Source organism: Triturus cristatus, chromosome 6 (assembly GCF_964204655.1).
Source record: "Triturus cristatus chromosome 6, aTriCri1.1, whole genome shotgun sequence".
In the NCBI taxonomy this organism is placed as follows: Eukaryota; Metazoa; Chordata; class Amphibia; order Caudata; family Salamandridae; genus Triturus; species Triturus cristatus.
This window is the reverse complement of record NC_140589.1, coordinates 34937519-34955936: the sequence shown is the minus strand read 5'-3', so window position 1 is coordinate 34955936 and position 18418 is coordinate 34937519. Positions and strand designations below refer to the sequence as shown.

Sequence of the window (18418 nt, the reverse complement as noted above, 5' to 3'; positions counted from 1 at the left end):
ACTGCAAGTCCCAGAATGCAAAGAAAAGCCTGGCCTGTAAGGCTTACTCACGAAGGGAGCTGGGTAAAGTGAGTAAACTTCAAGCTCATTTTAAGTGCATTAATTGACATTGAAACCAGAAGACTGGTAAAATTGCACACTGGTGCCTGCCTGGTCTGCCACTCCAGTTCACTGCTGCCAAGTTTCCCAGACCCATGTGTGAGTGGGATGTGCTGCCAGGCTTTTTCCTTTGAAATCTGGGTCTTGTAGCCCTATTTTATAATAGGAAAAAACTACAAGACCCAAAATTAGGAGGTACACCTTAACAGTTCCTGTTTCTTTCAGGGTTCGAGTACAAATGTGGTCCCCGTTCAATTTCATCGCTTAATCCCCTCGTCCCTTTTCTGTTTCTAGTACGCCGTTTGTCCGTTTTCTATCTCGGCGGAAAGGATGCCCCCTCTGCTGTCACTTCGGTGCCCTCTGTAAGATGGCGGCCCGGCTCTGCTGGCGGGCCAGGGGGAGCCTGGCCACCACGCGCCGCACGCTCTGCTCCTCGGCCGCGGCGGTGCGCGAGACGTTCCTGAAGTTCTTCCAGGAGCGTGGCGGGCACCAGCGCGTGCCTTCCTCCTCCGTGCGTCCGCGCGGCGACCCCAGCCTGCTCTTCGTCAACGCGGGCATGAACCAGGTTAGTGAGCAACAGTGCAGCTTAGTTGGGGCGTGGCTTCTGCGGTAGTGGGTGGGACTTCGAGGAAGGGGAGGAGTTATCAAGCGGTAGTTTGACTTTCAAACTGGATTGGCAGGAGACGTAATATTTTGCCTGACTCTAAAATGGGTGACGCAGTCAGGTGGTAGTAGTACTTCCGGGTGTAGCGCCCACTGTCAGTGCAAGGTGCTTTGCTTTTTTGAGTCGTAAATATAAAAGATCAACAATTACAACATACGTTTCATCTACACTAAACTCGCGATAAGCTTAAGGCATCCGAAGCTCTGGCCCACGTATTTAGTGTAACGTCTGGTTCTCATGTAACGTCCTGGATGCATAGCCAATAGGTCTTGCCTTTGGGACCTTATAAGGGTAAACCACGTTTACCACAAAACTTTTTCTCCGCAGGGAATCACAACGCGGTCGTTACAATGACCACGTTGTGATTCTGCATAGCATTACTCCGCAAGCCGGAACAACGACTTACGGAGGGGGGCCGGAAGGGGGGAGGGGGGTGGGGAAAGGTGTTGGATTTAAAATCCAACACCTTCCCTAGTGTCTGCACAGACTGGAGTTGGAATAGTAAATTATACTATTCCAACATCCAGCGCCCCCCTCCGCAAGTCGTTGTTCCGACTTGCGAAGTAATGGTATGCGGAATCACAACGCGGTCGTTGTAACGACCGCGTTGTTATTCCCTGCGGGGCAAAAGACTGCGGGATGACGACATACATTCCCTTATAAGTGTTTAGCCATGCAACAGATGATGTTGTTGCACCAAGACTATTGCACTGCATAACTATATACTTATAAGGTTCCAAAGGCGAGACCTATTGGCTGTGCCAATGCCTGTAATTTAAATGCTGTAATCTAACTTTCCCAAGTGGGATTTGGTTAAAGTAAGATCTACTTTTAATTAAATTTCCCTCTATTATGATTAACCTCTCAAAGAAAAAAAAACCCATTCTCTTTATTTTCTAAGTGAACGGGCTGCGTCACACTGTAGAAAACTAGGCTGCTAACACACTCCACTTTGCAGCTTCTTGTGAAAATGAGACATTACACCACTCTTGGAAAGTGACAAGATAAAATGGTACAGAAGGCGGCGCGTTACTATAATAGGACAGGAACATGTTTTAAACAAGCATTGGCATAGCCAATAGGTCTCGCCTTTGGGACCTTATAAGTGTTTAGTTATCCAGCACATTAACTGTTGCATGGCTAAAAACTTATAAGGTCCCAAAGGCGAGACCTATTGGCTATGCCAATGCTTGTTTCCACATGTGAATGTGTTGGATTTAATTCATGAATCTCGTATCACCTCACCTGCAAGTATACAAAGGTGCAAAATTTCAGATTTAACGCTGTTGTAAAGTGACTTTAGGATTTGTATTCTCTTGATTTGTAGTTCGAAGTGTATCAGTTAGGGTCACTTTAAAGATGCATTATTGCAGAATCCCTTCACCTTGTAGGTAACTTTATTCTGTTCTACACCCGAGGGGTTTTGCTAGGCATCTAGTTCAGTGTGAATTGTAATTATTGAATGAGATTAGAGTAGGACATGGTATTTGTTCTCCCTGTGAATAGTATGTGACACGTATACCCTTGATATAGTAATGCTGTTGGCTTGTCTCTGCTGTTTTCTTAAGAGTTGCCCTATGCAAAAATTGTATGCACCTGAAAAAACTGATAGTCTGCCTCGTATCTGCTCATACTCCTCGGTGTTATGTTTGAAAGTCTCTTTAAGAGTCTGTGTGTGCTTTTGAGTGAAGCTGCACTGTTACTATAAACTTGTATTTAAATTGCGTACGTTTTTCAGGTAAGTTTCCAGGAGTAGTTTTTTTTTTACCAGAATTGTTTCTAGGGTTATGAACTGTTAAGTTTCAGATTGTTAAAAGAGATACATTGAGCAGGATAGAGATTTTTTTAGCAGCCATCTAGCAATATCCATGTTTTTGTTTGTTGTAGGTTGTGTTCTTGGGCTTCTGTCAGCTATTACTATAATTTGGGCATTCACTGGTTGAAGTGGGCAGCCAAGCCGATGGGCAGCTATGTCCTGTTGGAAAGTGGCTGGGCTTCAAGAGTGATGTATATGTGGTGTACTGGTGGGGCTAGAGCAGCATGAGATCGGAAGAGCTGTTGCCGTGGCTGGTGGAGTTGACACTAGGTAGGGCTTGTCAAGAAAGGCTGCTGATTAGCTGAGGTGAATTTTAATTTGTCCAGTTATCAGGCTTGTCATTGTTAAAAGTTATGAAAGTGAACTTGTTGAGAATACAGCCTTTACGGTCAGATACTTGTTGTGTGGGCAGAGTTTGTATAGAGATGGGTATGGTGAGATTCAGTGACACATAATGCCATTAAGAAAGCACACAGGAAAGTAAACTGAGAGATGCAGAGGTCATCCAACAAGCAAGGATTGTCATTGTTAATGGGGAATGAGTATTACCTGTTGAAGACTATGTAGTTACTGCTGAAGACTTTGGGGGTTCAGTTACAGCCAGTGCTAAGGTGTACGTTGGATGGAGGCTGTTGGACGGGCAGCTACTGCAGCACTGTGCACAAAGTTCAGATGGGGAGTGGGGATGGAAAAACCCTTGTTAAGTATTTCTCTGGTTGCAGGAGACGGCAATGACGATGCACTATTTGGAGAGGGCTAATACATCACCGTGAGGGCATATCCAACTTGGGGAAGGTGGAAAGAACAGGTATCGGCTGGCATTACCTGAAGGGAAGATGGCCAGCCGTAACACCATCGTGATGGGGAGCAAGAGAATAACAGCTTGTCAGGACGGGCAAGGGTCTGAAGAGTTGTGAAGTTTGAATGTTGATGCAATTTGTCGGCTGGGGGATATAGTGAGCACAGTGTGGATTAAGGGTAGTAGACGTGTGAGAATTTGGATTAGTGGGGCAGGGTAATGTATTCATGTTCATGTATATGTATGGCTGTGATGGCTTATAGACCTGTTCTAATGAAGCAGCCTTTTGCACTTTATACGAATGCCCTGTGGAAATTTGTACTGTTTCTCCAGATTTTGTGAAGAACTTCATCCAGCTGTACATGAAGGTGGGCAAGCCCTTGAAGGCTCGAGCCAGATGGCCGGCTCTTCAGCAGCTCAAGGGCTCAAGGTCCTCTGTGACTCTCAAACCAAAGCAAGCCGAGCCATGAAGGTGCAGCTTCTGCCTCTTCTACATCCCCCTCATGCGCTATCACAACATTATACAAACTCCTCTGGGGGCAGCAAAGGAGAGAATGGCCAGCGCTGCTGATTATTTACATTTCTACAATCAAAATGAAAAAGACCAGTGGAATTGCCCGGCCCCTATTCTGTTGCACCCTGGGAAGTGCTAAATGAGGGGTAATGAGGGAAGGAAGTTGGGCTCTGTGTAGGCAAAAGCCGCTGACTGGGGGTATTATCACTGTCAAAGGTAGCACAGGGCTACAAACAGAGAGTAAGGCACAGGATAGGAGAGGGCGAGGCAATGGGGCACAGGGGCGAACGAAATATAGTGAGATAAAGTGGACAAGAAAGAAATATAAAGGGTGCGGGGGGAAGCGAAGAGAGTGAAAGTGGAGATGAAGAGAAAGGGAACAGAAGAGGCAAAGCCAGCCAAAGAAAGACGGAGAAACAGGAGGCAGGTAGCTAGAATGAGAGTGAATTTACAGCATTTGCATGACAATTTTTTCCGGCTCTGCTGTTTTGGCTCAAAGAGCCAAGTCGATCCTCGTTATCTCCAGCTCGTAATGGAGACAAATGAAAATTGACGGGTTAACGAATGATGGTGAGAAGGAGGGGTCTGAGGGGGTAAAGGCCTGCGAGTAGGACTGGGATGTGTGAGAGATGGAGAAACATGGGAGCGAGGAGCTTAAACATGATTAAATGCTAGTGAGAGGGAATAAGGGGTTGAGGAAACAAGTGAGAAGAAATCACTGATCGGAAACTCGAGAGAAAGTGGGGGAGTGGGAGGATACATGGCATCTATGCCTTAGGTGGAAGATTCGAGATTTGTAACCCAAAAATTGCTAAATGCTTTATTTCAGCTTACTCTCGTTTACTAAGTCCTCCACTTAAATGGAAGTTGAGAAATTAAAAACCTCTGATTTCTTTGTTTTTTCCCTAAATCATCTTCGCTGTCCCAAAATGTTGGTATGTGCCACAGGCAAATCGGATGGAGGGTGCCGGAAGGCTATAAAGACACGGTGATGGGAATCCGCGACCGGAGAAGATAAAAGACAAGCATTGGCCGCGCGGCCGTAAAAGACGCGCGGCATGAAACAAGACGCGCGGCCGCGAGACACGCTCTGTGGTGGGGGAGGAGCGAGCGAGGTGCGCGCGCTTTGGAGAGCGAGAGGAAAGCCAAATGGCGCCTCTGCTCGTGCCTGTGCGCGTAACCGCAGGCAGTATGCCACACAAAAAGCTGTGGTAAGCTTAAGCCCACTCACTAAATGTCTCGCCAGAGCAGCGCATGTGCTGGCTCAGGCGAGACCTAAAAATCAGGGGTACCCCAATGAGGTGTTGCTGAAGAATGGGAATCCTTGGGGTCATTGCCAACTTGTGGCTCCTTACATAGATAAGGCATTGTTAATGTAAACAGTATATTTATAGAACAGCATAATTTTAAATCCACCTAATGCTTCGTGTGGATTATTGATCCCGAACTAATTCGACCAAATTAATTAACTTTTAAAAAATAGAGAAACAGAGGAGAGCTAACATGACGACGAACGGCTCAGTGTCAGAAATCATATAAAGAGAGGCGAAAAAGGAAATCTGTATACTCTTGAATGTGGGGAGGAGGGTATGTTTATAAAAGACTATAAATAATAATGGTACAATTTTATATAGCTCGTCACACCACATTTCTACATTTCTAAGCACTATTATTAACTGGCGTTAATTTTAGCTGTTCAATTATAGTCCTCGGTTTACTGATCACAGAAGGATGGGAGGTGTCGTTTCCTATCCATTTGGGCGTTATGGGGACTGTGATCCTAATGCACCTACGTTCAGAAGTAACGTGAAACAAATATACCCCAATGAATGCACCCTTTCAGCAGTATCTTAAGTCCGCTTGTGGTGTTTGTCTGCCCTCTAGTGGCTCAATAATATAACATTTTCTATAAAGTTGCTTTAACGCTGCCGTGCCTTGCGTAAAAAATAAACATCAATTCAAAAAAAGCCAAACATGCAATACTCAACAATACAAGTCGGGTGCCAGGAGGAGGGAGTGATTTAGGACGAGGAAGAGGTTGTGAGAGAGAGCGGGACAGGAGGTGAGCTGGCGAGTGGTGTGCGTGCACGCTTGGGAGAGCAGTCTTCACTGCACTCGTGCTTGTGGCACGCCGCTCCTCGCTCCCGCAAGGTGGATGCCGCCACAAGCACAAGTGCAGTGCTTGAAAAGTGAAGACCGATGGCTAAAGGCCCTCCTAGGGCAGCGCATGCACGCTGCCTAGGCGAGACCTAAAAATGCAGGTGAAGCCAGGTGTTTAAGTGGGTGTACCTATTAAGCTGGATGGAGAGTCAACACTTTTTTGTAGGGTGATAATGGTTTGAAAAGGGAATGGCCCAATTAAAGCCCATAGAGCCATTTTGTTTAGGTCTAGCAGGTGAATGGAAGTTAAAAGAGGGTGTGACTCGTTAAATGAGGGTGAGTTGCCAGGTATGCATAGTCACTATGCCCATGGGCCTCCAGCCCCTGCGCCTTCCCCAGCACATCCTTAAGCTGCCAAGTATACTAGGCGCTACATTACATTCACCATGAGCTTCAGAGCACTTATTGACCGGGCACCCACAGCGCTGTTCAACACCAACATGTGACACTTTGTGCACGCTAACAATGTCGCTTAGAGTCCAGGGGCACTGTCTCAGATGAAAGGGACAACATACAATAAAGAGCACACTGCAAATAAGCTAATACTCCACGCTCCTACGGGCACACATGACAGCATGACGAGATGGGGAGAGGAAAGAAAAGAGAGACAATACATGGAAAAGAAGAATGAGCACAGAATTAAAAGAAAGCTAGAGAAGCAGATCGATGAAGGACAGGAGAAAAGAAAGGAGGGAGAACATGGACATAAGAAAGAATAGGTGGAGAGGAGGAAGAGAATAAGAGAATGTTAAAGTGCGAGAGAGCAGACTGGGAAGTAAAATTCTACACCAGAGAACCAACGAAGGAACAGAAGAGCAAATGGCAAAGTGAAGATTTGAGGAACGATGGAGGGGGTCTCCAAGGGTCACTGGTCTATAACAACAAGGGAAGGATGGATAGTATATCACATACACAAGCTTAGTTCCTTTGCAGTCCAGCAGTCTAGGGGCCTCATTTAGAGGTGGATGATTAAGAATTATCATTTGATTCCCAATGGAAGTGCCAGCTCTATAGAATCAATCAATCAGAGCATTTGTAGAGCCCACTACTCACCCGTGAGGGTCTCAAGGCGCTGAGGTGGAGGGTGGGCGAGTGCTACTACTGCTCGAACAGCTAGGTCTTGAGAAGTCTTCTGAAGGTCAGCAGGTCCTGGGTCTGTCGCAGGTGGATGGGGAGGGTGTTCCATGTCTTTGCGGCGAGGTGGGAGAATGATCTGCCGCCGGTGGTCGCTCGGTGGATGCGTGGAACGAGGGCGAGGTCAGCGAAGCGAAGCTGGCGGCTCAGGGTGTAGAAGGTGAGTCGTTTGTTGCGGTATGCTGGTCCGGCGTTGTGGAGTGCTTTATGAGCGTGGTGAGGAGCTTGAAGGTGATCCTCTTGTTGACGGGGAGCCAGTGCAGGTCTCTCAGGTGGGCAGTGATGTGGCTATGGCGGGGGATGTCGAGGGCTGCTTTGATGCCTGGAGGATGGCAGTGAACCAGCTGGCCCTTCTGTCGGTGTGTCTGATGGAGGGTTTCTTGATCGAGGCAAGAGTGTTGGCGCAGTCGTCAATCCATTGCCTGAGGTTGCGGGCGGCTGTGTCGGTGTCAGTGGGGTCGGTTGGTGGGTCTAGGGCGAGAGTGGGGATTAGCTGGTCTTCGGTGACCTTGTTCCAGCTGCGGTGGGGGATTTGTTAAGGGTGGTTTTGCGTGGTGTGTTTCTCGAAGGTGAAGTGGATGCAGCGGTGGTCGGTCCAGTGGAGTTCAGTGGTGTGGCAGAAGGTGACGTGGTTGCTGGCGAAAAAGACTGGGTCGAGCATGTGTCCGGCGTAGTGGGTGGGTGTCGTGACAAGCTGTTTGAGTCCGAGGTTGGGGAGGTTGTCTAGCAGGGTGGTTGAGTTGCTGTCGTTGGCGTTCTCGAGGTGGAAGTTCAGGTCTCCAAGGAGGATGTAGTCTGTGGCGGCCAGGGCGTGCGAGCTGATGACGTCTGTGAACTGTGGCTGGGGTCCGGGGGGTCTGTAGACGAGGGTTCCTCTGAGGGTGGTGTTGGGATCAATGTGGATCTGGAAGTGCAGGTGTTTGGTGGTGCTGAGGGTGTCTTCGGTGCTGGTTGAGATTCTGAGGGTATTCCTGTGGACAATGGCGATTCCTTCTCCTGGTCTGTTGGTGCGGTCCCTGCGGGTGATCTTGTAGCCCTCCGGGATGGCTATGGCAATGTCGGGCGCCAATGAGGGGTTCATCCAGTTCTTTGTCAGGATGGCGACGTCCGGGGAGGATGAGTCGAGTAGGTCCCATAGTTCGACGGCGTGCTTGTGTACAGAGAAGGTGTTGAGTAGTATGCATCTGAGATGGTTGGGATCTGCACTGGTGGGGGGGCAGGACGTGCAGGTGTTCGGTGGCAGGTGAAGCTGCAGCTTTGGCAGGTGAAGGGTCCGTGAGTGAGGTTCGGAGTGGCCTGGAAGCAGGTGGATGATCCGCCGGCGTTGAGTTCGTGGAGGGTGTTGGCGTCGTAGCGGCGTCAGCATCGTGGCTCTCGCGGGGGTGTGGCGCTGGGCGCTGTCCAGGCGCGGACGTGTGCAGATGGGCTTGCCTTAGGCACGCCCGCTCCGCGCAGCCCCACAGCGGCTGCCATTAAGAAGGGGAGGTGGGAGAGAGGAGCAGCTGGGAGGCGAGTACGGGGAGCGAATGGGTGAGCGAGGGGGGCGGGGCCCCAGGGGACGCAGCGGCGGGAAGGGGAACATTGCAGAATACCAAGATCAAGAGAGATAGGGGCAATAAGCAAATGAAGCAAATTAAAGCAATAGAAGTGAAATACAGTGAGAAGAGAAGTGTGAAGGAAAAGCGGCAGGCAGGCGGAAGGGGAAAGACAGAGCAGAGGACTGGCATGAACTCGCGGCAGCAGCGAGGGCGGGAGCACGGGCACAATCTGGTGGAGCTGTGCGGCGTGGAGAGCGACCTGCCTGGAACCAGGGTCAAGGGACCAGGGTAGAAGAGTCCATCGGTGGAATTTCTTTCATTGTAGGGATAGCATTGTGATGAAAATACCACCAGTGAATTCTTCTCCCGTTCAAGAACCCTGGCTACCTTCTGAAGTGTGTGTGTGTGTGGAGCTCAAGACACTCCTAGCAAAAGTACAACAAGTTTGTGAAGGTCTGTGGGGGGCGGTCTACATCCACAGTTCTTGCAATCCTTTGTAGAACATAGTCAGTGACTGATGCTGTTCAGTTTATTTTGGACAGGTCATGGCTGTCAAACTCTATCTGTCCTGGGCCAAAACCTCCCACTAACAAAAGACCAGGCAGTACGCAGGCTTCCTGTGTAGTGTTAGAAAAGGGATGTCAGGAACCCTGCATGGGAATTTCAGGAGCAATGCAGCTGTTTCAAGGCAATGTCTAGAATATTAGTGTCCATTAAAGGAGTCATTTCTTATAGCTCATTACATCAACATAACTGCTTTGTTCTATGCACTATAAATTGTCTTATCCATCGAAATATGACACAAGTCCTGCAGTCCTGCTGCCGACATGGAAACGTCATCCCTAAGACAGCCAAAAACGTACCATCTATATGTTACGACCATTTATATAGAGCATACTACCCCTGATGTAATCCTGAAGCGCATTGCAGATGGTCCCATGCAACTCATTGGGAGCCCAGTGTTTAGTCATGCAAATCAAACACAAGAAGATGATGGACGGAGCGCTGAAACTTTTCAGACACTCACCCCCAGTCACAGATCTGGGTTGAATCCATCATCGTTCTTTAGCTCACTTTGCCACCCCAGTTCAGACACAGCCATATGCAAATCAGTCTTGACTCTGTTCCTCATGGGAACAGTCCAGCCCAAACTGCCAAGCCAGGTCTTCACTGGACCAGAAACAAGCATCATGAGACCGGTTTCGGGGTAACACCCCTCATCAGCCAAATTACTTCAGGTTGTCAAGCTGTCTCATGCAGCTATTGTGCAGTTTATAAATGTCTTCTCATGCAAATTTGTTGTGCGATTTCTTTTCTTTGTCATTCTCATGCCCTTCACAGACAATTCAACATTTGCTGCGGTTTGATTTGTCAGCGTCACAGTGACTCCAATTTTCCATATGTGCGTTTAAATGCACAGTTCGGTCGACAAGTGTAAGTGGACAAGGAGCTCTCACACTGATACTAAGCACGTGTCTGCTGACATCTTCCAGTCTAGCTGGTCAAACCGGCACTAAAAGAAGCATCGTCAGACCTTGACGAGAACGTTGGTGCTCAGATTATACAGGAATAGAGGGTTGCAACATTGTGTTGACAGGTCCTGAGGAAACCTTGCTTACCCATGGCAGCGTACTGGGATCAGGAAGGACTCCTATGCTGTCCCACGTGACGGTCAATCACACTGAATTGGTGATTTCTCTAACCTAGAACAAGCACTGATCTGCACACACCATAGATCTTATTCAGAAGTGAGTATCACAAACTGAGTGTACTGTGATCGGGACCTGCCTCCTGTGTGGCTTGAATCAGCAAAGAGTGCAAGCGCTTCTCGTGTGGCATTTTCGGCCATTAAGCCAAGATGCGCTTGACGGTGCAAGCAGGGGTACAAGTCCAGCTCTGATGTGTGAGTGAGGCATTCTGGAGACGCGCAAAGGAAACAGTCACTGAGCTCCAGTGGGGTGGACCACAAAGAGATGTTTATCATTTCTTTAGCTGGGAAGGGGTCAGAGCGAGCCTGAACGCTTCCCAAATACAACATTCCATTAAAGGATGGGAAATATAAGTACTCGCTGACACTGGGGCGTCAGTCACTGTAATGACTGTACAATGTTGCAAGCTCACAGCGGGACATGGTTAAGTTGACACTTCACTGAGGAGATATAAACATGGAGGTGTCTTCCTCTTTCCACTTATGCATGCATTTGAGGCAGTATTACAGGACAGTGAAAAGGAAGTAGTAGTGAATATCATCATTGGTGAAACTGTCTAGGCACCCCCCGAAGTTGGATTTATGCAGAATCGCTGCCATTGATTTATTTCATATGGAAGCGTCCATACCTGAGAACTTAATGGCATTTTGGATGAGTTCAGTTCTTGTTCGCTTGACAGGTACAACTACAGTTGGATAACTTGGCATATGCTATGATTGTGAAGCGCCTCCTCTCGTTTCATATCCTTTCATAAATCGAATCAGAATTCGAGAAGCTGACGCCTCGTTTTTTTTTTCTTAGTAAAGGCCAGAAACTTGTTACCTATCAATACCGAACACTATGCAATACTAAATGTAACACATTTAATTTACTGGAAAATTGGGTACTTCATACATACTCACAAGCATACCAATCACAAACCATACTAACTATTTTTGTAAATTACTGTTCAAACTTATTCAACTACATACATGTGCAATAGGTTCAAAATATACTCATCTGCTCAGAAGCAGCAAACAAAAGAGGATGAGATTGGAGAGTTGGGGATTTATGTACTCAGTGGATGTTCTATCACTTCATGTTATTCTAGTGGAAGCTATAAGTGGTAAATAAAAAGCTTATGTATAATGCTAGCCTCCTGTCGACATAAAATCAAGAGGTTGTGAGCGCTAAACGTTCATTTTAAATATAGTTATTAAAAAATGAAGAAATTAGGATAAATTTGGATTGCATAAACATGAGGCTTCCCAACAAACAACAAGGCAAGTGTGGAATTTTATACTACAACTGATTTGATTTTCACCCAGTGGTTCTCCATGCCCCTGTTGCTTGATTAAATGTCCATTTGCAGCTGTCACAGGTCCTCTTACTGCTGCTTTGTCTCTTTCCTGGCAGTTCAAGCCCATCTTTTTAGGCACTGTGGATCCTCGAAGCAAGATGGCCCAGTACCGGCGTGTGGTGAACAGTCAGAAGTGCGTGCGCGCCGGTGGCAAACACAATGACCTGGAAGACGTGGGACGCGATGTGTACCATCACACCTTCTTTGAGATGCTGGGCAATTGGTCTTTTGGCGACTACTTTAAGGTACCAACAAGTAGGGTGCGCCAGATTCCCTTGTCATAGTGTGGTCAATGTGGCTGGTTATAAGCCAAAACCAAGGCTTTGGACAAATTGCCGATACTGCTATTTCATGCTGCCTATAGCCCAACTATCTCTCACACCCAGGTAAGCCTCTGCTGGCTGTGGCGTGGCACCCAACTATCTCTCGCACTCAGGTAAGCCTCTGCTGGCTGTGGCATGGCACCCAACTATCTCTCGCACCCAGGTAAGCCTCTGCTGGCTATGGCATGGCACCCAACTATCTCTCGCACCCTGGTGAGCCTCTCCTGCCTATGGCATGGCACCCAACTATCTCTTGCACCCAGGTAAGCCTCTGCTGGCTATGGCATGGCACCCAACTATCTCTCACACTCAAGTAAGATTTTGCTGCTTATGGCATGGCACCCAACTATCGCTCGCACCCAAGTAAGCCTCTGCTGCCTATGGTATGGCACCCAACTATCTCTCGCACCCAGGTAAGCCTCTGCTGGCTGTGGCGTGGCATCCAACTATCTCTCGCACCCAGGTAAACCTCTGCTGCCTATGGCATGGCACCCAACTATCTCTTGCACCCAGGTAAGCCTCTGCTGGCTGTGGCATTGCATCCAACTATCTCTCTCACCCAGGTAAACCTCTGCTGTCTATGGCATGGCACCCAACTATCTCTCACACCCAGGTAAGCCTCTGCTGCCTATGGCATGGCACCCAACTATCTCTCACACCCAAGTAAGCGTCTGCTGCCTATGGCATGGCACCTAACTATCTCTTGCACCCAGGTAAGCCTCTGCTGGCTGTGGCATGGCACCCAACTATCTCTTGCACCCAGGTAAACCTCTGCTGCCTATGGCATGGCACCCAACTATCTCTCACACTCTGGTAAGCCTCTGCTGCTTATGGCGTGGTACCCAACTATCTCTCACACTCAAGTAAGCCTCTGCTGCTTACGGCAGGGCACAGAACTATCTCTCGCACCCAGGTAAGTCTATGCTGCCTATGGAATGGCACCCAACTATCTCTCGCACCCATTTAAGCCTCGGCTGCCTATGGCATGGCACCCAACTATCTCTCACACCCATTTAAGCCTCGGCTGCCAATGGCATGGCACCCAACTATCGTGCACACCCAGGTAAGCCTCTGCTGGCTGTGGCATGGCACCCAACTATCTCTCGCACTCAGGTAAGCCTCTGCTGCCTATGGCATGGCACCCAACTATCTCTCGCACCCAGGTAAGCCTCTGCTGCCTATGGCATGGCACCCAACTATCTCTCGCACCCTGGTAAGCCTCTGCTGCCTATGGCATGGCACCCAACTATCTCTCACACTCTGGTAAGCCTCTGCTGCTTATGGCGTGGTACCCAACTATCTCTCACACTCAAGTAAGCCTCTGCTGCTTACGGCAGGGCACAGAACTATCTCTCGCACCCAGGTAAGTCTATGCTGCCTATGGAATGGCACCCAACTATCTCTCGCACCCATTTAAGCCTCGGCTGCCTATGGCATGGCACCCAACTATCTCTCACACCCATTTAAGCCTCGGCTGCCAATGGCATGGCACCCAACTATCGTGCACACCCAGGTAAGCCTCTGCTGGCTGTGGCATGGCACCCAACTATCTCTCGCACTCAGGTAAGCCTCTGCTGCCTATGGCATGGCACCCAACTATCTCTCGCACCCAGGTAAGCCTCTGCTGCCTATGGCATGGCACCCAACTATCTCTCGCACCCTGGTAAGCCTCTGCTGCCTATGGCATGGCACCCAACTATCTCTCGCACCCAGGTAAGCCTCTGCTGGCTATGGCATGGCACCGAACTATCTCTCGCACCCAGGTAAGCCTCTGCTGGCTATGGCATGGCACCCAACTATCTCTCACACCCAAGTAAGCGTCTGCTGCCTATGGCATGGCACCTAACTATCTTTTGCACCCAGGTAATCCTCTTGACCGTCCCTCCATCAGTGAAAATCTACTCATTCCCTCCAGACTTACCTGTACGGCTTTACGGTTCCACTCATTCAAAAATACTGGGTTCCCTTTATTGGAACTCACTTATTACCTATCTACATGCACTCTTCAAGAGAACAGGGACATACATGCCAACAGACCCCAATCAGGCTGGAGACCCACAATTTTTAAAGGCAAAAAAGCTTCATTTTAGCAGTGCCCGGCGTAAGATTGCCTCCACTGTTATACGAGTCAATTGGAAAATGCGTCCCCCCAATGTGTTTATTTATTTACTGCGAAATCTCCCAATTTCTAGTTTTAATCGAGAGCGAACTCTGCTAACTCGGCTGCTTGTTGCTACTTCCACTAACTTAGCGGCAAGAGACATTATGGAGTGCCTGCACCAACAAATTAAAGAGGAAATGTTGAGAAGACGTGACTGACACACGTGCTCAAGTTACATGGAAAGCAGTAACTAGGGCCAAATGAATAATAAGCTACCTTTTGACGTAACAGTCATCCTGTTCTGGTTTTGGTATTGGACAAACCGCTTCACAGGTGCTTTTCTTGCATCACGAACAAACCAAGCGCCCAGCGGAATGTCCCTGTGATCTGGTGCTCCAGCTTTTAGACAAAACACTCCTTGTATTTTGGAAAGGAACAAGAATTGTTGTAATTACAAAAGGAGGCTGCAGCATATGTGTTTAAGATTGACTTTCAGTGGATTTTTGTGCTATAGTTCTACAAGTAATTTTATATATCTTTTTAAATGCGCTCTCAGGAAACCATTCTTTAGGATTGCAAACGTTTAACTAAGTATACATTTATAAAGTTCTATTTACATGGAGGTACTATTGGAAGCATTTCATGGTGGTAGAAAGGGTCTGGGAGCCCATCACCCTGGAGGGGGGTTTGCAGGTCTTCGATTCCAAGACCTCAAACCCACAGATACAGTTGTTGCAAGAGAGCTAGTGGGTTATACCAGCATTTCCCAAAGTATGGATATAGGTTAGTGATGTCTAACAGACGTTCCACCAAGATGACACCATTGGCTGCAATTAAAGAAGGCTGTGGCTGATGTTTCTTAAATTTTGTTGAACTATTTTCCCCTTTTTTCTCTCCAACCTTCTTCAGCCCATTGATAGGTCTGGCATTAACCGAAACCTTTTAATTTTATGTAAATGATATGTACAATGTGTATAAAATACTTACTATTGGGGCTTTCAGACAGCAGCTTCATCCATTGGCCAGATATTGTGAAATTCCCACTTACATTCCACCCACTATACCATGTAGCATGGAGAAATGGGCCAGCCCTCTTCTGCCATTGGCTAACGTCACTCTGAGTGATAGCATTCTGTTCTTTCAGAGGACGCACATAAACACACAAAGTTAGTCTGCTTCCGTGGCAAAGACTACTGTGGCAATGTGCACATTTTGAAGACAAGAAGTTTTTGTTCTAACCAATATTTATTTTAGATTAACTGGGCCTAGAAGCTTTCCAAACAATAAAGGTTTGCAAAAACCATGACAGGACAAAACACTGCATTGAAAAACTAAACGCTATCAGCCAGTGCCAGACCTATTGGCTTTACCAATGCTTGTTTATTTTTGTTTCCTCTCTTTGACCTCCATGTTTGATCTCAATTTCATTTATTTTCTTCTGTTTCTGTTCTTACTTTGCTCCTCATTTTTTCTTTTTTCTTTTTGCTTCTTCCATAACTTGCTTTTCTTTGTTATACTTCTATCCATTTCTCTGTTTCATTTCCCGCAACACATTTTTCTTTTACACACATTTCTCCTTTTCTTCTTTCATTAGTTGTTTCTTCGCTCTGATTCTCTTTTCTGTCTCACTGTCCCAGGAGGAAGCTTGCAGCTTGGCCTGGGAGCTGCTGACGCAGGTGTACGAGATCCCGAGAGAGCGACTCTACGTCACCTACTTCGCAGGAGACCCGTCTTCGGGGTTGGGAGCCGATGAGGAGAGTAGAGATATCTGGCTGAGCTTGGGGTGAGCAATGGATTGACTGAGACAGGGGGCTGTGACAGAGGGTACTTGATCCAGGTACCTAACAGAGGATCACGCCCTACAGCCCAAATGCTGAAGACCTCGTAGAAAAGGATAAAACACAGACTCGAGATCAATAAATAAATTCATAAGTTGGGAGAGGCTTCCATAGCCTGCAACTAAATGACATGACTGCCCCGCCCTGACTTAGGGACAGAATCTGGGTATTACAGAGGAACTTCTGACAAACATCCCCCCTTAATTAACCCTCAAAAGATCCCAGACCTGCCGAAACCTGTTGCTGGTTCAGGTGGGAAGTAGACGGGAGCAGTCCTCACGGCCTCTCTTTGTGACAGCAGTGCCATGAGATAACATCCATCACTAGCCAATGAAATAAATGGAAGAAATTCAGGCTGGTTTAGCTGAGATAATTAGTTCCAGATAATGCCCTACCCTCCCCCCTCTCTTGGTAAGCCTAGCTTCAACCCCTTGGTACAGCCCAGCTTCTCCCCTCTCTTTGTACAGCCCAGCTACACCCCTCTCTTTGTAAATCCCAGCTACACCCCTCTTGGTACAGCCCCGCACACCCCTCTCTCTGTACAGCGCAGCTACACCCCTCTATTTGTAAATCCCAGCTACACCCCTCTCTTTGTAAATCCCAGCTACACCCCTCTTGGTACAGCCCCGCACACCCCTCTCTCTGTACAGCGCAGCTACACCCCTCTTGGTAAGTCCCGCCTGACCCCTCCCACCTCCACACTCATCCATTGTTCTTAAAGCTGCAGGTCACACACCTCTTGATAATGGCCAGACTGCAGCCTCTCTGACTTCTTGATAACGCACAGGCCTGTTTAGTTCTTGACTGCACAGATCTTGAAAACACCCAATTTAGTTCTGGATACATTGAAAAAACACAAGGATATCCAGGCTGGAGGGTATCCCCAAGGAATTACCTAAACAGGGGAACTCAATCAAGGAGGTTCGTATAAAAAATTAAGCCAAACACTCACCCACCCACCTAGGTGGCATGCTTCATCACCGGGTTGTCTCATCCACCCGACATTTGTTTGATGGGGAGTACAGACTCCCTAATACTTCAGGAAGTACATTGTTGTGAGTGGGAAAAACCCACTGAATCACGAGGTAAGGGATCCTGAGACAGTGATTAAAATCTCTTTCAATAAGCCTGTGGCACAGATGTATCACAGATTCTAAAGGGATATTAAAAACAAAATATCAAGTGGGGATAAGAGGGCTGACTATTGCTGCCACACCCCTCCCTCTCTTTCCGCTTTTGGTTGTTGGTAATCCTGGATTCATTCAGAATAATTGTCTGGATTCACTCATTTCTCGATGAAGCTTAGATTTGCTCAATAATTCTTAGTTACCACTCCCTTTTGTTAGTCTGGGCAGAGCTGGAATTCTTCTCCAGTCCCAGTAATCCCCAGACTCGGCTAAAGACCTCCAGACTCACTTCGACGCCTGAGACCCCAAACCTGCTTTTATAAAAGTTTGGATTCTACCTGTTTTTGTTAGTTCTGGGTGGGCGTGAAGTGCTTGTTCGGTTTCTCCCGGTTCTTGCTAATGGCTCCACCACTCTGTTCGATGATTCCAGGCTCGCTTCAGATGCCTGGCCGGACTCACGCGGCTCTCGATGAAGCCCAGTCTTGCTACATTAATAGCCACATTTATTTTTTATTGATGCTCAGACTGTAACTTCCCCTAATGCAGTATTCGCTTGGCAGGGTTGTTTATTTCACTCCGCTCTTGCTAAAGGCCAGAGTTCACTTTGGTTAATGCCCGGATCCACTTTCATTAATGCCCAGAATACTTTGTGCTGGTAATGATAACTGTTGTGATAATGGTTCTGTGGCTCTAAAGGTGGATGCCAGAGACTGCATCGAAGGGAGTAGGGTGTGTCAAAGGTTGTTCCTTAGAGTATGTCCTTGGATGTACCCTCCCTCTGTTTCAAGGCGGGTGTTAGTCAGCTGAAGATACAGCACTTGGCTTCGGGGGGATAGTTTCATGGGACTGCCCTCGCAGTGGAACGGTTGCGGACCCAGCAGCCGCCCTCGTCGTCATTCTGTGCGCTGTGCACTACTGCGACAGGGCAGGACGGGAAATACTGGATGACAATCATTCAACCATGATGCAATGCATGATACACCTGAGAAGAGGACTGAAGTCTTGCCATGGCGTAGCTAAAAGAGACAAAAGAACAAATCGCACTCTGAGAGTTCTAAAAAGAAACAAGCATTGGCAAAGCCAATAGGTCTCGCCTACCCAGTAGCAATTGGCTTTGCCAGTATGTCTTAGCCATGTGGCGCGTCAGCAAAGGACATAAATAAAGTTGGGTCGGGAAGCAATGCAGTTTCGTCGGCCCATATTAAGCAACCAATGTGCATGGCTAGTCAATGGGGTCCCGGGGTGCCCAGCCATAAA

General features: G+C 47.8%; 1 protein-coding gene across 2 annotated transcripts in view; it reads left to right on the top strand.

Moving 5' to 3' along the window:
- Positions 1-432: 432 nt before the first annotated feature.
- Positions 433-18418, top strand: part of AARS2 (alanyl-tRNA synthetase 2, mitochondrial) — a 158127-nt gene continuing 140141 nt past the window's right edge. For both annotated transcript variants that reach the window (XR_014962889.1, XM_085610188.1), the window contains exons 1-3: positions 433-664; positions 11829-12017; positions 15834-15979. Coding sequence is in view for 1 of the 2 variants with exons in the window: in XM_085610188.1 (XP_085466314.1) it covers positions 467-664; positions 11829-12017; positions 15834-15979 (533 nt within the window). In the remaining variant the exon portion in view is untranslated. The remainder of the gene's footprint in view (positions 665-11828; positions 12018-15833; positions 15980-18418) is intronic.